The sequence below is a fragment of the Rhagoletis zephyria genome, unplaced genomic scaffold (genome assembly GCF_001687245.7).
Source record: "Rhagoletis zephyria isolate East Lansing unplaced genomic scaffold, Rhagoletis_zephyria_1.1 Rzeph_scaffold_06782, whole genome shotgun sequence".
NCBI classification, from domain to species: Eukaryota; Metazoa; Arthropoda; class Insecta; order Diptera; family Tephritidae; genus Rhagoletis; species Rhagoletis zephyria.
In genome coordinates, this window is record NW_016163865.1 from 1 (window position 1) to 26871 (window position 26871).

General features: G+C 36.5%; 1 protein-coding gene across 1 annotated transcript; it reads left to right on the forward strand.

Annotated features, from left to right (window-relative positions):
- The first annotated feature begins 3416 nt into the window (after window positions 1-3416).
- On the forward strand, window positions 3417-4624 carry cato (cousin of atonal). Its single transcript, XM_017629429.1, is given in 2 exon segments — window positions 3417-3901; window positions 3904-4624. Coding segments are annotated over 2 exon segments (882 nt in total). The 5' UTR covers window positions 3417-3530; the 3' UTR covers window positions 4415-4624.
- The last annotated feature ends 22247 nt before the right edge of the window (window positions 4625-26871 follow it).

A 26871-nucleotide genomic window follows, 5' to 3' on the forward strand; every position in this document is an offset into this window, starting at 1 on the left:
CACCCCGGCTTATCATGTAGCGGTAGCTTTCGGCAAGGTGGAAAACATAAAACATGTAATACTTGCGCCGGGTATTTAATGTTCGGCTCCGCCCGAACTTAGACTTTCTTACTTGTTGTTATTTACGTTCGCGCTACACCAAAGTAATAATTTTGCATAGCTTTGATGGTGAATTTTATTTTTATAATATAAAAGTATGAATTATGGACAAGAGAAAAAAGAGGATAAGAGCAACGCAATTTTGTATACGAAGTATTTATTTATTTATCTTTACTATGTTAATTTAGTGTCCAAAGTATTATCTGCTATGCGTTCATTGTAGAAAGCGCTGCTGCTGGCAGAACAAGGCGAAAGCGAACGTACTAGTTATTCCAGCGGACTTTACTATTAAGCTTAAACAGAGCGCTCTTTGCACTGTTCCCACGGAGTTTCTGGTCGAAAACTTATGATCACAGCAATCAGGCAAGATTTTTACATATTAACATTTACGCTAGACTGAAGTTTGTCACAACTGTAGGAGCTTTGCTGGGAATGAAGGGAAAGGCCATAGTGGTAAGCACCGTTTCCATTTTGCTGTTGGACGTGTTCTTGCCCTTCTTCCGTCACCATCACCGTCATCACCGAAGAAAAGAATAGGCCTTACGTTAGCTGTATAAAGCTACAAACCACATCTTTAGCGGCGGTTGGTTGGTTGGGACTAATTTGGCAAATTCACGGAAATTGCACACGGAAACGGTGCGACGGAAATGATGCAACGGAAGTGGTGCACCGGAAATGGTTGGGGCTGAAACAAGTGCTTCTTGAGTGTATGCACATGGTACTAATCTAACAAAAACTTGCTAGGTTAAAGAATAACACTTAGAAAAATACCAATACAAGAATGAAAGTAAAGGTGAATACGTACATAGATAAAGAAAAGGATAAAGGCAAAGAATAGAAACAAAAACAAAGATGCTTAAAGATAAAGGCAAAAATGAAGACCAAGGTACATTTAAACACTTTACTTATATAAGGGCAAATGTGAAGGGGAATATGTAGATGAAGAAAATGATAAACATAAATGTAAAGGCAAAGATAAATATAAAGAAAAAGATGAGGATGAGGATACCGAAAAAATTATAGATGAATATAGATTAAAATAAAAGTAATTACAGACAATCAATCTGGGAATTTTTTTGGAATTCTAGAGATTTTCGAGATTCGCATGACTTATCGCTATAATAATCGATATTTTTTTCGGTTTTGTTATTGATATTTTTATCGATTTTGTTATCGAAATTTTTATTGATTTTGCTATGGATATCTTCTTAACTTATCGATATTTTTACCGATTTTGTTATCGATATTGGCATTGGTTTTGTTATCGATATTATTATAGATTTTGTTATCGATATTATTCGATTTTGTTATCCATTATTTATCGATTCTGTAATCGATTTTGTTATCGATATTTTTTATCGATTTTCTTATTGATTTTTGTTATCGATTATTTATCGATTTTGTTACCAATAATTTTATCGGTTTTGTTATCGATATTTTGTTATATGATACAATAGATTTTATTATCGATAGAGTATGAAGATAAAAATGAAGATAAAGAAAACAGAATAACATAAATGTAATTGGAACGAACATGAGTAGAAGTAGGGATCTATGTAGATAGAAAAAATACAAAAATATAACCTTAAGCAAAAGCAGATGTATGTATGTATGTATGTATATTGGTTATGAGACTAAATGCATATGTATCGTAAGTTTCACTTCTCCAGTGTGGCCCAGGCGCACTTGCTTTTTTGTAATATTATGGCTCCGATAAAGCTCGTAACATATGTACATAATGGAAACTTCTACTCTATTGTTATTTCAAAAATATGGTCACCGCAAGTATATAATAGGTACCCAATATTAAATCTTAAAAATGCCTTAATAGAATATACCTATATGGGTATAACTTAATGCTTAAGTGAAAATTCAAAACTTTCACTGTCAAGTTCACAGGTCATATCCGTACCACGTACAGAGTTTTATTATAACTTTCTGACTCCTCGCAGCGAAGACTAAAACGAAGCAGTTAAAGGAGAATAAAAGTCTGCGCAAAAAAAGTTTAAAAACAAGCCACAAGAGATAAAAAAAACAACAGCAGCGCCAGTATCTAAAAGGACTAACACTAAAACAACAACAAAACAGAGTTAACACTGCGGAGTATGCAACGAGAGTGCAAGTTGAGCGTGCCTTTAGTAAGAGTATGTAGCACAAAATAAAACGACTCGACGGTCAACGCTGCCAGAGGGTGCCAAAAAATGCATTAACCACAGTACCTACCTAGAAGCAGCGTCAACAAAGTGTGCATGCAGTAAGGATAACGGCAATTTCAGCGCGTGCCCGAGGAGAGCCTTGAAGTAACGCATATGCTGCGTTGAGTATAACATATGGCTGAAGAGCCAACGCTGACATAAAATAGCATTTATTCATGTTTCTTGTTTTTATATCACTTTTTGTTTTTTTTTTTTGAAACTAACTTTTCATTGCCTCAATGTTTTCGTTGGCTGCGGTGCAGCGCAGCAGTGACTTGTGTGTGCTATAAACCGTGAAAGTCACAAATTATACGATCGCACTCCATGATAGCGGCAATTTAGGGAGAGGAGAAGCAGTGCAAAGGGAAGGTAGTGTAGGCAGGCAGCACGACAGCGCAGCGCAGGTTAGTTGATGAAGTTGAAGTGAGCATTTAAAAGTATATGTGTTGGTGTGTATGTGTGCATGACAACCCCTGAGTAATGCGTTGGGAAAGGGGAAGAATGCAACAACAACATGCGGCAACGTGCGGCACTGATCCTGCCGCTACTGATATGTTAATAATGATGATCCTTAAATTAACTGTTTTACATTCCGACTATCATATTTTTTTTCAATTTTTTTTTTTCATTTCTCTACCCCGCTTTGTTTTTCCACAGTGCGGCTGATGTTATTGCTTTGAAATCTTCCCTTGCTGCGACCATATGGTCAACGCCACCGCAATGAGGGATGTCTGCCGCGCGCGCTCGTAGCTCGTGTCACTCGCGTGCCAGTTGGTCAAAATTCGACTAGCAGACCATCAATGGGGACTTCGTTGGCCAAATGGCAGCCACAGCAGCAGAAGACGCTTTAGCACCGGAGCAGTTGAAATGTTGAACAGTTGGCCCTTCTGGCATATTCTTAGCATTCTNTTTGCTTTGAAATCTTCCCTTGCTGCGACCATATGGTCAACGCCACCGCAATGAGGGATGTCTGCCGCGCGCGCTCGTAGCTCGTGTCATTCGCGTGCCAGTTGGTCAAAATTCGACTAGCAGACCATCAATGGGGACTTCGTTGGCCAAATGGCAGCCACAGCAGCAGAAGACGCTTTCGCACCGGAGCAGTTGAAATGTTGAACAGTTGGCCCTTCTGGCATATTCTTAGCATTCTGGCGTTGAAGCGCTTCAAACTCGCCAGTAGTTGCAACGAACAAACAGTTCTTGTTAGCACGCAGTAAAGTGAGGATCTTTTCGAAGAATATGAACTTAAACATCGAAGCTGTGCAACTACAACAAAAGTATTTGGAGCAGCGAATCCAGCAGCACTCCGTTAATTCTTTCCCAACGCGCTTCAGTGATTTCTCGTATGCCTCCTCCGAGGAAGATGGTTCGCAGCAATACGCAAGCAGTCCCAGCTACACGCTCTCCATCATCAGCACTGGCACCGAGAGCCACGCGGACGTGGGTAGTCACAAAGAAAACCACCTGTTGCTGCACGATTGGCCCGCCGCCGCAGTAAGCTATACGGGAAATCGTTCGTTGCAACCAATAACACAGGCGAATCATTTCTTTCCCAACTACAACTTCAACCCGCCACAGCAGTCGCTGCATCATCAACTCAATGCCANCTACAACCAATAACACAGGCGAATCATTTCTTTCCCAACTACAACTTCAACCCGCCACAGCAGTCGCTGCATCATCAAATCAATGCCGGCATTGCCGCCTCCGCTGGAGAGTGCTCCACAAGCACGACGCGCAGTAAATCTGGTTCACCAATATCAGCGACATCTGGCAAATATAACAGACGTGCCGCAACCCATCTGCGCAAGGACTCAAGCTCGAAGAGAGCAGACGCCACCATAAAGCCACCCAGCCCTAGCGTGCTTAAGCGCCGACGCCAAGCTGCCAATGCCCGCGAGCGCAAGCGCATGAATGGCCTAAATGAGGCCTTCGATCGGCTGCGTGAGGTGGTGCCTGCTCCTACAATTGACCAGAAGCTGTCCAAATATGAGACGCTGCAAATGGCGCAGACCTACATAGCGGCGCTATGTGAGATGCTGGGCAACGAACTTGACGCAGCCAACTATGCGCTGCAGCGCGGCGAGCACATAACATTTCAGGAGGACATTCGATTGCAGTGAATTTGACAGAACTCTTTGAGGTGGAAGCAAGAAAAAAGTATGTACTTTGATGTGTGCTGTGCAGTTTTAAACCAAAGCAAAGAGGTGCGCGTGGCAGGAGTGACCGACCGCCGCTATTCGCTCGTTAGTGTTAAGTGAATGTGTACTAAATAAGTAAGAAATATTTTAATTTGTGAATTTATAAGTGCTTTTAATTAAAAATGTAATAAAGATTTGTGATTTTATGTAATTAAAGGAAGCGTAAGTTTCAACTTGCTCACTTCGCATGCACCGTTACGTCGTTCGCTCAGGCAAAAGTTTGCGCGCTCATAAATTCCGCGCATATGAGTTTCCGCTATGCATATTTCCTTCGTCTTTCTCATGTGCCGTGCGTACACTTTGTAACTTTAGTGCCTAGCTGCAGCAGTTAACTTTTGTAATCGTAACAATTTCCTGCATATTAAATTATTTATGCTCACCCACTTCATTACAAACTTTTACCTGTGCCACTTAGGTACTTTCAGGTGTGATTAAGGGTATACTAAAGGTAAACTAACCGCGCGTGAGTATAGGGAAAAAATGCATGTACAGGTATAGAAGTGTGTGTAAGTTCGACCAGAACTTAATTTTACATATACCCAGTAGACATTTGTGTCAAAAAATATTTGTCATATAAAAGGAATTAATAATGGACCACCCATTGCGGGATATGATCTGTATAGTCATTAGCTGAAACCCATACGAAGTTTTTGAAAACTTACAGGACAATTCTGGCAACCGTCTTTCAACGCAGCGCAGGCTGTCGAAATACAAAATTTAAAAAATAATAATAATAATAAAACGAAAATAAAGCAAGAGCAAAAAAAAAATTTAAAACGTAAATGACATTCAAAAAATATATCTTTCTTTTTAAAGCTATAAAAAATAAAAACTAAATGAAAATTAAATAAGAAAGAATTAAATCAAGCAAAAAGAAAATAGTTCTTAAAAATTAAATGAAGTTAAACAAAAATTTATTATTAAAACCGAATCTAAAAACAAAAGACAATTAAATTAAAAAAGACAAAAAATTTAAATAAAGAAAGGAAATTAGACCCTAAAAATAAAATTCAAGAAAAAGATTGTTCTTTTCAAAAAAAAGTTAATTGATGAAGTAAAAAATATTTCATTAAACATAAAAAATGCGTTTCTAAAAATTTAATAAAACTAAGAAAAAAAAATATTTTTTTGTTTAAAACAGCAAAATCTTAAAACAAATAGAAAAACTGCACAAAATATATTCCTTACAATTAAATTAAATTACAAAATAATTAAATATACAAAAAAAAACATACTAAAAAAATCGCTGCACGATGTTTCGAACCCGGATCTGTCGAAAAGCACACCAGAGCTTTGTTCACTCGGCCATTGGGGTTGTTGGAGCGACACGATCTATATGATAAATAAGTGCTTTCTCTTAAAAAAAGCTTTTCACCACGAATGGTGAATGAGACAGCTTTTTCTAAGACTTTTGCACAAGAATAACAAAAGTCTTTCGAACTATCTTGCCATCTGTGTTTCAATTATCTTACAAAAGACGTTTTACTATTTTAGCCTGAATTATCCTGTTCATATTTTTGGATACGCTGTGATATCCATTTAATTTATACTTATACATAGAATGCTTTCATTTAACCATTTAATAGATATCAAGGGTTTCTTCTGATTTAACGTACTATGCAAATCTTGTCAAAAGTCGGTTCAATTCATCGAGCATATTTTCGTCAGACCAAAGCCGATGCTCTAGGGTCTTTGATTTTTTTAACCGCGCTATTGTTGTTCTCTTCCGCCGTGGTCACGTGGTCAGTGTTGAGTTCTACCACACGAGAGGTCCTAGGTTCACTTTCTGTTCTGAGCAACATTCAACAAATTCTGATAACAGTGTTTTCTACCAGCACCCGCCCCTCGTCCGGCATTGGCTAACCCCCAGATGTATTTCTACCATAAAAAGATTCTCATAAAAAACCATCAATTATGCGGAGCGGTTCAACATTTTAGGTCCCTCCAATTGTGTGTCAAAGCCAAGAAGCGCACCGCAAATTGGAGACAAAACTGAATGTTTTTATTGTTGCTGTTATCTTCAGCTCGTATTGGTCTAGCGGTCTTATATATTGTTTTGGCTTCATCTTCGTCAAATGTGGCACCTGAGTCGTCATTCAAAGGCGTTGAGAACTGTTACCTCCACACCAAAAATACAGCCTGGACATCTGTTACCTGATTTTTATCTTCTGGAACCAGCTCCAAGACCGACGGGCTTGCCACATCAAAACCATGTATATCTCAGACGAAATTAAAATACACAAAAATATATGCGCTTGACTGAAACAAAACTTAACTCCTTAAAATATAAGTAGTTGATCAGCAGCAATCGGGAGGAAAACACGATAAGCATGCGAATCAACACACCACTTTTTAAAATTCGTCAATACGAATTTTCATTAAAAAGAAATAAACTTTTAGTAAGAGTAGTAGCAATTAAGAATTCCCAAAATTGCACGTATTTTAGGGCTGCCAGATGTCCTATTTTTCCAGGATTTGTTCAAATTTAGATAAATTTTCCTAATGTCCTGGCCCACACTTAAATTGTTCTGGTTTTTTAATGAAGGTTAATGCAGACACCCATTTAATTTTTAGCAGACTTTTGCTTTGAAATGAGCAAGCTTTTTGTCATTAGTGGTCGAAAAACAATAACGAAACGATTTTCCTAACATGTTGAACAATACCTGGTTAGTTTACCTTCTTTCTGTTTAGTTTATTTGGTTAAAATTCAGTTTTTATTATATTCAGGCAAATGCCAAAAAAGTACAAGTTCCTGAACACGGCTGAGGGGGTCACACATACTAGATACCCAGTAGATAATCTCAGGAATTAAAATCTCTTCCAAAAGACCTTTCTGAAAGTCATTCCTTTCTCTTTCCGTTTTTGTATGAAGTGGCACAAATTGGAGGGCTTCTGCTTTCGCTACTCAAAGAAAGGCTTTCAGAAGGATTTTTGCAGGACGTACTTAAGAATGCCTTTGAGTAAGTTTTTTTGAAGCTGTTCTTTATTAAGGTTTTTGGTTGCCGTTTTTTCGTTTGAATACGCTTATATTCTGCACTTCACAGATGCTTTTTGCATGATTCGAAGATACAAAACATAAATTTGTTTTCTTATTTTAACACGCTGCATCTCTGCTAAGATTGCCAACTTGGCTCAAACCGTGCCATTTTTGGCCCCATTTTACTTCTAATGGCAATTAATTTTTCAATTTGGCACAAAGTGCCAAAATGTCAGTTCTGAAAAATAGTAATATTTCAATAAATTTTTGTGAAATCCTTTGCTTGCACTTCTTTTTCTCAACTAAAATTTTCTTATTACTATAGTGTATATAACTGGTTTATCTTATTTTGGCATTGGACTTTTGTTTCAGGAAGTTATTTCTAATTTTCATGCTAAATGGGTAGGATTAAAACAAAAATTACACCTTTTTTGGCACTTTTATTTTTCTATTTGCCAGATTTTGGCACTTTTTCATACCTAATATGGCACTTTATAGGCAAAGATAGTTGGCAACCTTGTTCTCTGAATACTCAGCCACAGCCGTTCTGCAAATGTTACATCAAATGTTGAACTTGAATAAATTTTCTTCGTCGTTTGATGGTGTTCTGCACTTTACGGATGATTTTTCGTATATAAGAAAATCATAAAAAAAAAATGAATACAAATTTAAAAGTTGCCGCTGACGGCATTCGAACAACAAATAACAGCAAGCATCTCTGCACGTTTAGCTACAGCCAGACATACAAATGTGTTATCAAATGTTTAACTTGAACCACATTTCTTACAATCGGATTATTTACCATGAAAAAAAAACGAAGTTGAATAAACTATTGTACTCTTGGCTCAGAGTAAATTCGTAAATAAAAAACCCTTTTTTCAGTCCTTATCGGGTAAGTCTTTTACAAGACACTTCACTTCAGACAGCCTAACTAAATTATCTTCAGGTTATGCATATTCAAAATGGCAAAAATGTTAATAAGGCGCATTGTAGAATATGCGGAAGTTCGCTAATGGTGGTAAGACAAGCATTCAAGATCACGTTAAAGGCGTCAAACATTTTTACAAGTTACGTCCCCGTCAAGAGAGAAATTTTTTCTTTTATGGTTTAAAAAAATTTCAGAACTTGAGCGTTTCATCATCATCAATCATTCAGCTCTACGGATTGTGCCTAAAAACTAAATTGCTATAATATCAGAAATTACTTCAAAATAATGCAACGCCAAGACCGATGAAACTATATTTATAGGGAATACGTTGGCACCATATTCACTTGTATCTTTGCTTTGGATTTGGACGATAAGTGTGCTGGTCGATGGCTTCAGGATTATGGCAGCCCTAACGTATTTACTTATTTTCAATAAAGCTGCCGCCACCCTACTTTTTCCCTTGGACCGTTTCGCTTATTTAACTTGCCACTCGACAATAAAATTAAATTAGTCAATCAATCAAGCAATCAATAAACATGCAATAAGAAAAGCAACAAAAAAGCAAACACAGCGGCAGCAGCAATTAATGTGACGCCGCAACGACTCAAACAAGGAGCAATCAATTAACTACCCAAAATAAGCGAAACAAAAACGTACCTACTAGCAACATTCGTAACAACTCCCTTAACACAAAATCGAACGGCATTAAATAAAAATTTCAATTCGGCAAATGAACCAATGAAGCATAACACCCACATGGTGAATAGGCGGAATAAATTGGTAAGTAAGTTACCCTTTTGCCAGCGGCGCTGTACCGGAGAGCACTTAAGTAGCAAGTTAGGCGGGTAAATTTAAAATTGAACAGAAACTGCAATGATTATTGAATATTGAGTGTTACAAAAAAGGAATGAAGAGAATAAATGTGATTGCGGTAAAATTCAAGAAACGAAGAGTCAAAAAAAAAGACTTCTGTTCTTAATTTGGTCGGCGGTGGGTCCTTAATATTTCACAAACGACTATTTTTTTGGAGTAGGCGAACAAAAAAACTGAGCTAAAAACGGTGCAAATAGAGTAAAAACACAAAATACAGCGCTTTTCAAACTTTATGTACACTTAAAATTCTTCTTTTCCGTTTCAAAAGACATTTTTTCCCTTTCTGCCCTAAAACTTATTTCTTTGAAATTTGACTTTTTATGCTCTCATCTAAAATAATTTACAACTTTTCACCCTTGCTTTCAGTGTTGCCTCTGCAAATGCGCTGAAGTGTAACAAGTAATGCCGCCGCAGCGGCAGGTATCAGCTCCGTTAGGAGAGTATGCCACCCTCGTATCATCGTGCCACACATTAATTACTGCTACCACACCAAGTACTCGTACTTTAATATAAATTCAGGATAACGTAAAGTACCAGCAAGGGTTCGTCGCAGCGAGTGAGTACAAAAAAGAAAAATCAATAATGAAATGCCGACACACAAACTGCCAAGCAGTAACTAGTAAAGCGTTAGTTACAAATTGTACGCAACTTTTTTTTTCCTAAGCAACCGCAAAGTCAGTATTTGTTGCCCTTATATTCGCTCGCACTTGTAAAGTTTTACTTTTCTCTTCTTCATCTTCAACTTCCCGCTGCACTTTCACAATGGGGGCTGCTTAGTTTCGGAATTAACGTCCGCAAAGTGCCAACTTGCTGGCTTTCAGCTCTCACGCGAATATAACTACACCACTTTCTATGTTGCACTTGAGTTGGATAGAATTATTTAGTTTCTTTCCTTATTCTATTTAAGTATGCTTAAAACATTTTGTTTTGCATTTTGTGTTTGTTTTTTTTTTTTTTTGCTGAGTAAAGTGCGGAAAGCAAAATGGTGAATCAAGCAGTTCGCTGCCTCAGTTTATGCGTTTGTAACCAGCGCTTGCTACAAAATAGCAGCTAACTTCGAGCAGTATGATCCGCCTGGAGTGCTCACACTTTGTTTAGTTCCGTTGATGCGGTGTAGTTCTCATGTTTTGCTCCTTCACGAGTGGTTCCTTTTACTAAGTACAACAAACTGTATCCCTCAACCCTGAAGAAGAATCACTGTAAAGCTTAACCTTACACTTTTAACACTTGATTTAAATATATATTTTTATTGCTTTTTCTACATCCCTCATTTTGTTCAAGGTTGTTGTTAGTTTCATCCCCTGAACTAACACTGATATCAATTTTAACCCAACAGCTCTGATAATTGTAAAAAAAAAGGATAGTAATCATTTTTCTTTTATTTAAAGGCTAAGTGAAGGAAAATACTTTTGTTCGATTTTCGTTTTTTAATTTTTTTTATAACAAAACATATCACCAATGATTTCAATTTGAATCCAAATTATTAGCAAGCCTGTGAAGACAAGAGCGAATTTCGCCTATTTTGTGAAGAAACTACCTTAAGGATTACACTAAATCTGTTCCCCGCGTACGACAAAGTAAAATGGAAATCTGTTAACAGACATCCAAGGCACACTATGTAGGGAAAAGTTCTAAACACGTTTGACGATTGAAAAATAACCCAGACAATTTCACAGCGACGAAGCGCACATGTGAATTTAACTTTTTAAACCGGTGATAACCCTCCTCAAATAGCTCGAAAGTATTCCCTATGTTCAAATTAAAGATTTCTTACCACTCTTTCGCTTGACACCCATATTCTAATATGCCATTTAACTTGTTTATAATTTAATTTAATTCGAATTTTCAAACAGTTGGCAACCCCTTTCAAATTATTTTCACACTTAAACCTTTTTAAACCTTTTTCGTCTGACATAAATGTCAATTACCTAACGGTCGCAATTCAAGTTGATTTTTCAAAACGCGTGGCAACCCTAATATATATATTTCGGAAATAAAGCCTTTCACTTCCACTAATACACACCTTTTAGTAATTCATTTAACTTATTAAATATTTTGAAATTACTTTTTAAACAGGTGGCAACCGTCTTCAAACGCCTCAAAAGTATTGTAAATATTCAAACTAAAGATTTCTAAACATTGTTTCGTTTGACACCCATATCTATATATGTCACTTAACTTATGTATAATATAATTAAATTCTGTTTTCCAAGCAGGTGGAACTGCTTCAAACTTAAACCATTTTAAAACTCTTTCGCCCGACACTCAAATGGTAATACATACATATCTCAAGTACCTTCATTGCTTTAATTAAAACCCAATTTAATTGTTTAAACAAGTGGCAGCCCTCCTACATTTTGTTAAGAAATAAAATCTCTTTCAAAAATATTTTGATTAATACCCACATAGTAATAATTTATTTGACTTATTGAATAATTTGAATTAAATTTTTTAACAGGTGGCAACTTTTTTTGTTTTAATCCTTATTTCCCTTCTACGGGCCAGACTCTTTAATATACCCCCAATCTTAATCTTAATCCGAATCATAATATTAATCGTAACCAACCACAGCCGCGACTACCTTCTTCTGTAACTTTTTGTTACATCGATATTTGCATTTACTCCCAACCGAACGCGAAGAAATTTCACTTTCATGTCTTCTACAATGTATTCTATGTATGTCACTATATCGTTATTGCATTGTCTTGACTATTCACTTTTGATTTACTCCTTATCATAAATATTGCTNTCTTCAAAATATTTTCACACTTAAACCTTTTTAAACCTCTTTCGTCTGACATAAATTGGAATTACCCAACTTCCGTAGTTCAAGGAGATTTTTTTAAACACGTGGCAACCCTAATACATATATTTCGAAAATAAGGCCTTTTACTTCGACTGATACCCAGGCATCTTTAAATAATTCATTTAACTTATTAAATATTTTGAAATTACTTTTTAAACAGGTGGCAACCCTCTTCAAACGCCTCAAAAATATTGTAAATATTCAAACTAAAGATTTCTAAACATTCTTTCGTTTGACACCCATATCTAAATATGTCATTTAACTTATGTATAATATAATTAAATTATGTTTTCCAAGCAGGTGGTAACCCCTTACAAAATAATTGCAACCTTAAACCTCTTTAAATCTCTTTCGTCCGACACCCAAATTTTCAAAAACATTTCGATTATTACCCACATAGTAATAATTTATTTGACTTATTGAATAATTTGAATTAAATTTTTTAACAGGTGGCAACTTTTCTTTTTGTTACATCGATATTTGCATTTACTCCCAACCGAACGCGTAGAAATTTCACTTTCATGTCTTCTACAATGTATTCTATGTATGTCACTATATCGTTATGCCATTGTCTTGACTATTCACTTTTGATTTACTCCTTATCATAAATATTGCTGTTAAATCGCTTAAACAGAACTTCTAAATAATAAATGAAATGCCATTAGACTACAAAGTTAGCAGGCAGCCAAACAAGCAGGCGAACGTCTTAGTTATGGCAGAAACCCCAAATCAGGACGCGATTCGCATTATAATAAGCCATACAATGCTGGCATCAATGGCCACAAAATTGTAATAAAATTGATGAAGCATAGTCATAAAAATTCATAATCGCATTACAACATACGAATGCCTTATAAATATCGCAACAATAGCGGCGTCGAGAATTGGCGAAAAGCGAATGTTACAACACACAAATACACAAACATATGATACATTAAAATTCCGGAAGGATATCAGAAGAGGCAATTAAGTAGAAGAAATAAAGCAGCGAAGTTATTGGATGCATTAAATTTGAGANGAATATCGCAACAATAGCGGCGTCGAGAATTGGCGAAAAGCGAATATTACAACACACAAATACACAAACATATGATACATTAAAATTCCGGAAGGATATCAGAAGAGGCACTTACATAAGTAGAAGAAATAAAGCAGCGAAGTTATTGGATGCATTAAATTTGAGAAGAAAATGTATGAAAATGAGGTTAAGGATTTTGGTAAATTTTGTGGAAAATACTTTCACTGTAGCTAAAATATTAGCGTACGTTTGTCTAAAAAAAAAAGAAACCTGCCTTTTTCTCTTTATCGTTTGCCCATCTCTGTTGTGTATCCTCTGGATGGACCAAAGTAAGGCTACGTTGGGCACCGCATTTCGCTAGAGTGTCAGGCCTTTAGTTGCCATCGAAGCGCTCATGGTCTGTAATCCCACACCAGGTTACTCTATACTAAATTATTTATCCTACTCTCCGCACTATGAAAAACTATGACTGCCGGGTGGAGGATCAATTGGATTCGATTTAGCTAGAAGTAAGTATGTAAGGGGAATTCAAAAATTTTGGTCAGGTAAACTGGGATCAACCTGCATAGTAAAATTTAAAATTGCTTGAAAACTAACTTTCTATGCATAGCGCTCAATATTTTCATCAGATATATGTAAGTATTAAAATTTTTCCATCACATTTACTACGCGCGAATTTAAGCAAAAGTTTATGCCTTTTTGCCTTTTACTGTTTTACTACGTCCTGTGACTAGTAAAAGCCGTGTCCGAGACCATTTTGATTAATTTTCAACTTTGGATATGTGTGTATAAAAAAATTCCAGTAATCGAAACGAAAGCACATATCTACATACTAACATATATTCACTAGGGTGGTTCAAAAAAAAAAAAATATAGTCAAAATTTTAACGCTTTAATCCTAGAGAGTGTTCAAAACATAATAATAAAACTAAATTTAATTAAAAATTATTTAGAGGTCGGTCCAAGTTTTATATTGACTTTATTTGTGTTAACATTACTAATTTTCGTTGAAATGGTATAGAACTCTTGAAAATCAATGTTTTTCGATAGGAGAACTCTGTTTCTCCACAGGAGAGTTTCAGTAATAAAACGCAATCGTTTATTTAACCATTTTTCAATAGTAAATATTTTTTATCGGTCCCCCGAAAAACCCAAAAAAGCAATGGGGAACGCATAAAAACCCGATGGTATTAAAAATCGTAAAATTAGTAATCGTTTTTTTTTCATATATAATAACTGTAAAACTAATATTTTTTGTTTTAAAAATTTAAAAAAAGAGGGCATAGAAAAATCCTTGGTGGTAAGAACATTAAAATTCCCACATTACTTTTTTTGTGACCACCCTAATATGCACACACTTGCAATAGCATCAGAAATTGTTGATCCATCATATGCACTCGTATGCTCATCCATAAGTTGAGAACAATGCAGTTTTTGAAAAATTATTTATTTATTGTTCAGTCTCGCAATGTCACCACCCCACAGCCGGAATACTTAGTGATCCACTGCACTCTAAACCCAACTGTTCTGGACACTCGCTTGCCATAATTTTTCATGATGGCAAAATATTTTGCACAATTTGCGACAATTACGCGATGCGCGTGATAAATAATGTGCTGGTCATAAAACATTTACAATTTTATTTATTTTGATTTCTCATAAGTAAATATGCATATGCATGTATGTATGTTTATTTTTTGCTGTTGCTGTTTTGTGTTGTGCACCAGCTTGTTCTTGCCACACGCAGCCATGCGACATTTTTTGTTGTTGTACACGGGCAAACGACCACGCGTAATGTTGACACTTGAACTGCAATGGTATTGTCTGGCTACAGAATTACAAACACATGTGCATACATATGTGCTCTTACCCTGCAGGAAAATCCCGCCTAGTAACGATTGGTTTGGTTCTGGTGAACTGAACATAGATAATGGAAAGGAACTGTTAAAGGGCAACACCGGTGGCTACTGAAAAGTTTGTGCGATTTTCTCCTGCTTCTTTTGATTATTTATTCTAAGGCGCCTTGGTGGCATATATCCGATTATGCTAAAATGTGGGAGAGTCAAGGTCATTAGAGCGGACTGGCTTTAAGCCATATTTCGACTCTNCGTACATGCATATGCATGTATGTATGTATATTTTTTGCTTTTGCTGTTTTGTGTTATGCACCAGCTTGTTCTTGCCACACGCAGTCATGCGACACTTTTTGTTGTTGTACACGGGCAAACGACCACGCGTAATGTTGACACTTGAACTGCAATGGTATTGCCTGGCTACAGAATTACAAACACATGTGGATATGCGTTCTGACCCTGCAGGAAAATCCCGCCTAGTAACGATTGGTTTGGTTCTGGTGAACTGAACATAGATAATGGAAAGGAACTGTTAAAGGGCAACACCGGTGGCTACTGAAAAGTTTGTGCGATTTTCTCCTGCTTCTTTTGATTATTTATTCTAAGGCGCCTTGGTGGCATATATCCGATTATGCTAAAATGTGGGAGAGTCAAGGTCATTAGAGCGGTCTGGCTTTAAGCCATATTTCGACTCTATGAAAAAAAGTTAGGGTTATCTTCATTACAAAACCAAGATAGGATGATTATGGGCTAGTTGAAAACTTCTAACAAAGATTCAAGGTGCTGAAAGCAGGTGGGTGCTCAATGAGTGTCTTTGCTTATGTTGTGGGACTTTTCACAAAGCTATCTAAAATTCTAAATAAATGAGTTTGGGTATCTCGTTATACTGGGTAAGGTTGGAAGAAAATGTACACCATCCTTCCTCATATTGGATAGTAAGTAAGGCGAAAATAAATTATCTGGAAGTTGCCCGAGATAAGTGACTGAAGTTAATAACTTATGATGAGTTGAAGCTCCAGCGAGCACTAAAAGACATGCGATCTTTATTCGAGGTCGACATCAATCTGATTATCGCATATTCTGCTGTAGAATGATGGCATTGGTTATGTCTACAGGCGCTAAAAGCGAGATATGGAATGCCCTTGCTGCCTCAAATGCGCTGATTTATTTGCTTATAGTAAATCCAGAAAAGGTACTGTAAATTTTATTCGGCACAGTTGCATGGAAAATTTGGCAGGCAGATATAGGAAGGAACAAACAAATTTCCTGAAAAAATACGCTATCTGATGATTTTTTACACTGAGTAGTTATAGTTACATTATTTAGTTATAAATCTTGTGTTGAGAGAAATACATTTATTCTTCATATTTAGCTGACTTTTTGCTGATTGTACTATAAAAATTTGTGAGCTATACGGTGAGAATATTGGCCACTTAGATGTTTGTTGACTCAGAACAAATTAGCGAAACTTTGTTGGAAAGTTCCAATGCATCCACCGTATATTCTCAACCTTGCGCCGTCTGACTAGAATCAGAATTCCGCCAGCAGAGAACGGGTTAAAATCTATGAAAGAACGTTCGAAATTAGCATAGAATAATGGATGCAGCCAGACACTATTTTAGGGGACCCGTTGAAACCTTACGAGATCCCGCTGACATCTTAAGCGTAACTACAAATTCTTTGCTTTAATTAAGGTAGGGTAATGGAAAGTTTGCGAAAATTGACGTAGAATTGCGATCTACATTCACGGCCAAGCTAGCTGAAGTTATTGAAGCCCGCTTGTGTTTTCTCAAAAGATTTTCAGTAGAACAAGCTTCATGTACTATGACTATCGGAACACTGTGTTGTTCAGTATGAAGAACTGGCTGACGAATTGCCGAACAGTGAGTCTTTTGAGCACGCTGTAGGTCAAACCACCTTCTTAATAAGACTAATAATAACCGCTGGTTCAGTACTGATACTTGCACAACAACTAAGCATTTCCTGAAAAGTTCATATTAGGCCATAAACCATAAGGATTATATATAGTCATCGTAGGTATCGTCGACCACCCACTGTGCACATACATCTTGCTTGGAAAACGAGGATTGCTCAAAGTATTTTCTCTATAACTGTCGACCGTTTATTAGACTGAGGTAGCGAATTTTTGGGCCAGAAGAATGGACGACATATACAAAGCAAATCAGTAATTTTTCCTCAAGCCCATCAGGTTTATCTATCCAATTCATCCCTAACCTCGAGTCCTACATATATGAACTCAATAAGAGTCCTATAAGTCAGTGTGGCCGGCGGTAAAAAGGCTGCCGTTTTTGCTTTTTGTGGAACTTCAGTTCAAATATGCAGTCATAGGATGTGGTTTTACAATATACATTTTTTTTTTTGTTCTGAAATTAGTTAATTTTCCTACAGGGCTTGCCATGCATATGCATTTTTTGTATTTTAGCCAGTATACAGACCTGTTGTAGGTTTTGCTTTCAATTCGATTAATCAAAATATATTCCGAAAATAGACACAGCCGTAGCTTCGCGCAAATAATAAATTATTTTGCAATTCTGTGAAACTGTAGCAGAGGCGGTAGTTGCCTTGCGGCAACAATGGACTTGCACTGCTTTCCATTTCTATGGAATGCATTTGTCATCCAATTGGACATATGTTTGGATTGCTCTCAAACACTTTATGGCTTAAGAGGATTTATGTATGTTAAGTAGATATCCAAATTATTGAAAGTAAAATTGATTTTGCAAAGAAAATCACTGGGACTTGTGTGCATGCGAGCAAATGGAAGAATTGGATACGTTAAATATGTTTATGGAAGAACATGGAGTGCAACATTTTAAATTCTGACATTTTTAATCAGTGCATTAGAGGTTTTTCTATGATTTTATCGCAAAAGTAATTTTTCAAAATTTCTACTATACGTAGTTCTTAAATAGAAATACAAATAAAACTTTAAAAACTACTAACAAAACAATGAATCGTATAAATAAAATAGACACCACAGTAAAAGGACTTAGCTACTCTTAAGTTTTCAGACCACTGCCGGTTGCCTTCATCCAACGCAGGGGAGAGGCACCCTTAGGCCCAGTGGTTCCGTTGTGTTACCAATTGAGAGCTCGAGTTTGAACCCGTCCGTTTACCTAGCAGTAGAACCAGTTAATTAGGTTCAGAAAGCGCTAGAATGCCTGCTTCACTTAGGTGGGCGTGACCAAAAAAAAGTTGGCGGTGAAATGAACGTCTTCTCGCCCACATTATCGCAGGACAGTGACAGAGGTAGCGCTCCACACTCTCTATTTCATCCACGTCGCGGCAACTAAGGCAGAAGTCATTGCCCGGCAAACCCATTATGCTAGCATGTCTTCCCATTAAGCAGTCGCCCGCAATGATACCGGTCACCAGCCTTAGTAGACGGCCGTTCTAACCGAAGATCCGATGCACTCAATCTTTTCTTGTCGAGTCAGGGCCAGATTTGTCGAGTCGTCCCACACGTGGGTTCTTGCGACCATCTTTTGTTTGCCTTTTCAACGAAGTATGTCCTGAGCCATGTCTTACAGGTAGATAACAGTATGCCCGCTGCTTGAGAGGAGTTGACGTCAGACAGGGTAGTGGCCTTCCTTTCAAGCTCGTCCGCCGCACAATTAGCTTGAATGTCTCTATGGCCTGGCACCCACACGATGTGAGTAGTAAGTTTTAAAGATAGATCGTTATATCGCAGTTATAGACGAGATCTTGCAGTAATCCAGTGACTTGATAGAGTATATAGTTGCTGAAGGCAGGTTAAGGGAAGATTCGATAAGCCAGAGTGCAGTCTCTATTATAGCCGGGAGTTCTGCCTGAAAGAAACTTCAGTGATCTGGTAGCCTAAAGCAGAGGTCTAGTGAGAGGTCCGTCGAGTGTATCCCAGTCCCTACTTTTAGATTCAGTTTGGAGCCATTCATGTAGGCTGTGGAGTTATCTTGGCTTTAGTGGACCTGTGATTAGCATGCTCGCCGCCCTTTGAACCTTGTTAAGCTTAGAGTGTGTGAGCGATTTATTCAGTCTGGTGGTGAAATATGTGAGATTTGTGGGTGTTTACCAGTTGCAGTCAGGGCAACATCATCGGCATATGCAATAGCGTTGCTCTCAGTGACCTGTGAGCGCACGAATAGGGTGTTTACCGTAAGATTCCAGGGAAGTGGTGAGAGTACTCCTCCTTTAGAAGTGCCCTTTGTCGCATGTCTTGTGATGTGAGCACCACCCACCTTCGAATAGATAGTTCTGCGATTGAGGAAAAGACGCAAAAAGCCCACCAGGGATCTATCCAGTCCGAACTGTAGTATAGATGCGATGATAGCTTCTGGGAAGGCATTATTAAAGGTTCCTTCTTTGTCAAGAATGATACCTAATGTTAGCTCTTTGTATTCGAAGGATTTTTCAATGTCGGAAACTATTTTGTGGAATACGATTTCCACAGATTTGCCTTTAGAGTAGGCTTATGGGAAGCAATAAGCGCTTGGCTGTTTTAATTTTCAAAATATTGCTTTGTTAGGATATCGAACTTATTTTATCTCAGAAAACCTCTTATCGCCAGGAGGTAGCAATAATCCTTATAAAAGCTCTATTTTCTTCAATCTGGGTATGATTAGGTAGAGGGGAGGAATCTAGAAGGAGTTCTAAGGATGTTATTGGACAAGTTTTAATGGCTCTAGTTATGCGTACGCATACTTTGTTTTTTTTTTGGTGTTGGCCTTGATGGCCCTGTGTTGTGTAGTGCTAGCTTAAGTGCCTGGTCATACTATCGCCGTATAGATGCAATTGAATATTTTTGAGGAGCAAACCTAACTCTTTCCTCTCATGGGCCTAGACGTCATAAATATTCCTAAAACTTTTTGTATATATAAGTAGGTCAGACATAAAAAGAACACCATGCAGGCGGAGAGGTTTATTGTTTTCTAAGTAAAAGCAGTTACTGTTTCGGTCTTGAATTAAAATGTAAATTTTAATCATTAATGCGTGATGTTGAATTTTTTTTTTACTTTGTGTTTTTATTTGAATTGCAAACAGGTGTATTGGTTATCGAATGTGATAAAATAGATTTGTTTAAATTTATCATGTGTTTCATAATAGGAATATGGGTACCAAACTGCCAATCGAAAAAAACTTGCAGAAACAGATAGGCAAAAAACAAAAACGGCTGATGTCCCAAAAATTAAAAAAACAAAATGCAAATGTGTTGTTAGAACGGAAATAAAAATCGACAGTCCAGTTCTAGACATACATACATATGTATGTACATGCCTGTGCACGCTAACATGTAGAAAAGTTTATCTCATGCCATAAAAAAATGTGCATGTGTTTCAAAAGTATTCTATAAATAAATTTGTATTAAAATTCTCTCCTATTCCTCTAATACTTTCGTTCGCTGTGTTAATCAAATTTGCTAAGCAGTAATCACAAAATGTTAGCACTTTCAAAAGCACGTTGCTTTTGCATGATCACAGCTTCAGTGATTGCTAAAATGTTCTAATTTGAGAATTATAATTTTTTTTGTTTGTTAGTCGCAATTTTTTCAATTACTACAATTTTCTGTTTTATCGCTGTAATTTGATCAAATAATTAGCGCACAAAATTACTTAATTATTTAGTAATCATCGATGCTTTTAAAAACTCATTCGTTGCATGGAATTCTCTTTCTTATTACTACTGAGGTTGTTTTGTTTAATTTTATAAATATTTTTCACTATTATTTGTGGTTTATCGGCTATTTAAAATATACGAAAAACGAAAAAATATTTGGATGTTATTCGGAGTACTGTAAAATAATGAAATCGGAGAACATTTTACTTAAATTAAGTAATTAAGACTATATCGTTGTAAAATATTACACAAGTCAACAATTAAAAAAACTTTTTGGGGTCGGATATGATAAACGCTTTGTTCTTAGTGTCGTCAATAAATTTTTTTTTTCCTACGTATATCTAGTTTTTTGAAATTAATCATGTCTTCATCGTGTAAAAGTTGTCTCAATAAGCCAAATCATTTTACACTGTTCAAAAGTTCCGAAAACCTATTTATCCAGAATTAGAACCTGCCCTCACCACATTCAGAGCAAGTACCCATTTCAACATTTTGTTTTATCCGTAATTCTTTATTCCGAGACATCTTAAATTAAATGGGCAATGACGGTAATTTTAAAGGAATAGCGTCTACAAAGCCAAAACCTTTCACCTGAGCACACTTCAAGTCAGCCATTTGATAAGTGATCTAAAATTATCTAAGGAATCTGCAGAAGTATTGGCTTGTAAATTGCAATAAAAAACCTTGTACGCGTCAGGTACAAAAGTGAGATTCTATTGTACAAGTGAGAAAGTCTTAGCGGCTGTTGGTTGGTTAGCAGTAAATTGGCAAATTCAACGGAAATTGCACACGGAAACTGCACGCGGAAATGGTTGGGACGGAAACAGGTGCTTCTCAAATGTATGCACAGGGTTTTAATTTAAAAAAAAAAAAGTGCTAATAAAAGGCTAAAGAGTAAGACTTAGATAAAGACCAATACAAGAATGCAAGAAAAAGTGGGTACGTATGTAGATAAGGAAAGGGATAAACGCAAAGGTAAAAACAAAAACAAAAACAAAAAGAAAGATGCGTAAATATAATGGCAAACATAAAGATCAAGGTAAATTTGAACACTTTACTTATATAAGGGCAAAGGTGAAGCGGAATATGTAGATGAAGAAAATAATAAACTTCAAGGTAAAAATAAAGGTAAACATTAAGAAAAAATATGAGGATGAGATACCGATAAAAGTAAAGATGAAGATAGAGGAAGAATTTTTAAGACTATTTCGGGATTCTCGGGACCATTTTGAGGTTTCCGAGACTATTTCGGAATTTTCGTTATATCTATCTAAAATGGCAAAAGGCGACCACTAAATACGTTCGGTCAAAAAATTTTCGAAATTGCCTTGCAAAAATGTATTCGAGAATGAACGGAGCACTTTTTTGTATGATCTAATATTCACATATGTACATATTTATTCTTTATATATGTCTTTAATTTTATAATTTTAATTTTTTTTGTGTATTAAAATTATAGATAAACCAACATGAAATGAAAGCGCTAAAAGAAAGAAACCCAACCAGTATGGAAATGTTGAAACTTGTCAGTATTAACTGCCATAATCGAGGATTTCAAAAACTTGAAATTTCAGATCAAAAAAAAAAACAAACGCTTAAATCGACATGCTTATGATACACGCGCATACAAGTGAATACACCCATAAGTTAGTACATACGTACATATGTATATGTACATGTAAGTGTGTATGTGCAAACGAATATCTTAGAATATTTTAAATTTATACTAAATTAGAATATTTGTATTGTATGTACATATTTAAGTGTTTACATACATATGTACATAAATAAGTATCAAATCTGAACTTGTTTTAACAAAGCTGTAGCAGTCTCAGTTGTAGTCAAAGCCATGGCCTTTATCGGTGCTGAAGTCAACCTAAAAGCCAAAGCGTACTGTCCAGCAGCATGCCCATACCTGCTGACCTTGAATAATGTTTAGTAAAAATTTTTTTATACTCGCTCTTAAACGCGCGCGCAGGCTTCTAGCTGATCCCGCTGCTAATTTTTCTTTTACACTTTTTTTTACACTTTTTTACACTTTTGCTGCAAACAAAATGCTAATTTAAAAAAATATATATATAAGTCATAAAATACAATAATCTAATCGGTATATGTGATGGTGGCGGGTGCAGCCGGGCCGGCGCTGGTTGTGAGCAAACTAGTTTGTGTCGCAAACTCAGCTCAACTCAACTCAACTCAACTCAGCTTTAGCAATAATAACAGTCGAATGGAAGCTGGTACATACAGCCACCAGTCAGAGTCTATGTTGCTGTTGTTGTTGTCGTCGTTCTTTGGAGTGCTGCGCTGTTCTTAATAATGTTAATTAAATTTAAAAAATCTTCAACTTATGACAGACTTTAATACAAACGTGTATTTAAATATTGTTTAAACAAATATATCTGTGTATGTATGTAAGTATGGTAAGCGCTGTCACCGCAGCTAGACAGTTCATCAGTCAGTTCAGTTGTGGTATCTCTTGTAAGTGTTGAGCAATAAAAGAGTTAAGCAATCAGTCTGCCTATCAAAAAAGTCAAATGGTCTGTCAGTTTACGAGTTGTACTCGGTTGCCTTGTTTTTTTAAATTGTTGCTAATCTGCCAACTGGTATAGAGAGATACATAAATCCGCTATATTGTCATTTATGTCATAAGTTTTTATATGTAAAATTCAGAAAATATATATAATTATTAGTTCACAACTATAGATAGTATTAGACAAAAATGCAGAATCCATATTTTTGAATAATAGAAAAATTTTGAAAATATCAAAAACCACCATGATCGCTGCTAAACAACCAACGCTGAGGTCACTGGTCAGTGACACCTTTTTAATGAAATCAAAAGCTACTCAGATATTACCAGTGGTCATCGCCAGTGCTTCAATGGTGCCGGCTACAAAAGTAGCTACAACTACAAAAAGGTTGAAAAGTAGCGAACGTGTTCATATACCTAAGCATATTTGTGCAAACATACATACACAGGTGCGGACCCAGAAGGGGCACAAGGTGGACGCCTCGACTCCGCTTGTTTTGAAACCTTCTCCTGTTTTCACTCATTCTCTGATGCTCTTATAGCCGTTTTTTGGTAGATAACTCGATATTTTAATTTAAAAAAAAAATTGAAAGTTAAGTGGAAAATTACTTTATAAAATATGTCACAACAGTAATTTCGTTACTTTTCTTTATCAAAGCGTAGAAATTTGGCAGAGTACATTTCAATTAAATTTTTTTTGCTGCTGTGAAAAGTTTTCGGAAATGAAATCTATTAAAAAAAATATAGAAAGAAAAATAGAAAAGAAAATAGAAAAGAAAAAATATAGAAAAAAATATAGAAGTTACTTAACAGTCTTACTATATATCAAGCCACTTAGGGCCGCAGCTTGGCGAGCTGTGGACGGCCTAATTCATTGGTTAGCTGCGAACAACCAACAGTTAGCCCCAGACGACGTGTGGAGGGCGTGGCTTAAAAGGCCCCAGAGCCCCACGAAGCTTAAACGTCAGGGCGAGTCGATGCGCCCTTTGAGTAAGCGTCCTCCACCTGAGAGCACGTGGCACCAAGCGGACTACCGGCCAAGCATTTTCACAACGAGGGACCTCCAATCCACCACATGTCTGTTCCCGTATCGGGCGACGTCTTTTCACCATGTTAGCTGCGGCTGTATTCATTCAACCAGACCGGTGCACACCGTGATGCATTCGGAGTCGCTAGAATCGTATACAGTGCTTCCGCTGGATACGGAGAAGGGGTGATGTGAGTTCTCTCTGCCGAGATGTCAACTAAGACGCGCTGGGCGCAACATTAGGATCTCTCGATTATAAATTACAACCAGACCCTAAATACAGAAATTCCTGATGACACCCAATTAGTGGCCTTCGCTGTCAACGTCGCAGCACTAATTACGGCAAGGAACAACGAGGAAAGATTGTTAGATAAACGATGTCTTACACTAACAACGGAAAAAACGGAGATCCTCCTTTTATTAAGAACACATATTGCACTGGAAGTCGAACCCAAAACTAACGCTCTGGTCACAAATACAATTTCTGCCAGAAAAGGCATCAAACATCACAGGACCTTAGCAAACTAATGGCAAACATAGACGGGCCAAAGCAAAGCAAAAGAAAGCTTTTAATGGACACAACGACCTCCATCCTCCTTTATGGTAGCGGAAAATGGGTAGATAAGAGCTGAAAATAGAAGGAAAGTACTGTCCTCCATAAAAAGAACAGCGGATTTAAGGTAAGCCTCAGCTGCGATCCTAGTGATAAGTGGTATATTGCCTACAGACTTAGAAGCAAAGAAACGGAAAATGAAGTGGAACCGAAAACAGGCCACAGACACAACAGAAACATCGCGGAAAATAGAAACGCAAACTCAATCCCAATGGCAGACGCGATGGAGCGCAGAGAAGCTAGGCAGATGGACGGCAAAGCTCATTCCAAAAATAAATGCAGACGTCATCGTTTTTACTTTCAATTTTGTAACTCTACCGCTCGTCTTTGCCTTGCTTACGACGATTACGTTGAACTCATCCCGGGTACATTGAAATAGGCCGCAATATTGTTGCGGCACTAATTTGTGAAGCATTGGCCTGCAAACGAATCGTTCGTGCAGCCCATCATTCGAAATAGATAAAAAAGCTGTTAATTGGTACGAAAGTGAAAATTAAAAATTAAACCTAATTCGATTTTTCAAGTGATTTACTCTTTAATCGAACTCCGGTAGACCGAACCCTGCATCAGATATCGTAATAACTTTGGTGGCAACACTAAGCAATCGAAGAATCTATATAGAAGATAACTTCGATAAAACTTTCTCAAATGCCAGAAAATTAGCTGAAGAGTTATATGTTGCAAAGTAAGGAAATCCGTAACATGCCGTCGCCAAAGTCAAAGAAACATTCCCTCCCCCCCCCCTAAATTTCATTCTCCATCCGCCTCTGCATACATGAAAGTATAAGAATGTCATATGTACCAGTATGAAACATGTACTAAGAAGGCCATAACTTTTGCTTTCCGTCAAACTTCATCTCATACGAAAATGTTTAGTTTTTTATAGTCAAATTCTAAATGCGTCAAAACCCTGAAGCATTTAGGCGGCTTTAGTCGAATTCGCTAGTAATTTTATACTGCCTTTTTTTTAGTAATTACTGCCTACCGGCACACAAATCATGCAGCTTTGCTATTTATCATTTAGTATTCTTCGTATATAATTATTTATGAATGTCTTTAAATGAAAATGAAATTAAAAACTTGTTTTAAATAAGTAACATCGATTTTTTACCTGTGCCTATAAATAAATACTTCTTTAATGTATTAAATTTCCACTCTTAGACAGCTGTGTGCACACCATGGCGGCAAAAAGTTTACACAGTTGTTAGGTATTCCATTCTATTTTAGGTAAAGTTCTTCCAAATAGAGAAAAAAATGCTTGAAATTTAAATTGTCTTAAGTTTTAGCGCAGATAAAACTCATAGCCGTTCTAAGGATTAAATATTAGACTCGGCATACATGCACATCGCCAATTAATTCAGATGATCTCAACGATATGCTAAATCTAAGTAAAAATACGCGTATAGTTTTGTGCGAATGTACATTAGCATGGTCCTTAAACATACAAAATTATGAGTCCAATAAAGTCATCCACAAGAATTTAGAAACAAAAAAAAAGGGTTTGAAAAAATTTCAATATGTCAAATTCATAAGATTCCAGTAAAAATTTTGTGAAATTCTTGCTAATTTTTTTTTTTAATTTTTTTAAGCTACACCCCAAAAACATTATACAATTTTTTTTTAATTTTCGTCGATGTTTTTATTTTGTACTCAGGAGTGCGCCATACACAATTAATATGTTTATATTTTTAAGGACAACCCTAATGTATATACAAGTTGCGATAATTAAATTCCAAACGCGAAGTCAAAAGCCTAAATTTTACTTCCAATCGTTTATTCAAATTTCACTGCTCTTGTTCGTTTACTTGTAACATATTTCAAAGCAAATAAAGATGGTCGAGGATATACCGGAAACTTTACTGAAGGTTGAAAAGAAACGCAAACCATTTTTCAATCATCCCAGTATGAATGATGAAACATTTAGACCCTTTCTATAGATCGTTGGAGTATTGCCTATGCTAGCTACTTAACTTTTTTCATCAGAGGAAAGGTCCTGATACTAAATACACAACAGGATAGTCCTTAGAATATCAACCAACACCTAAATGTTGTATGGGCCATCACTTTATTTTGTTCTAAGTGCCAAATAAAGACATCCACGAAAATTTCAAAATTTTAAGGGGTCCCTAACAATATTCGGA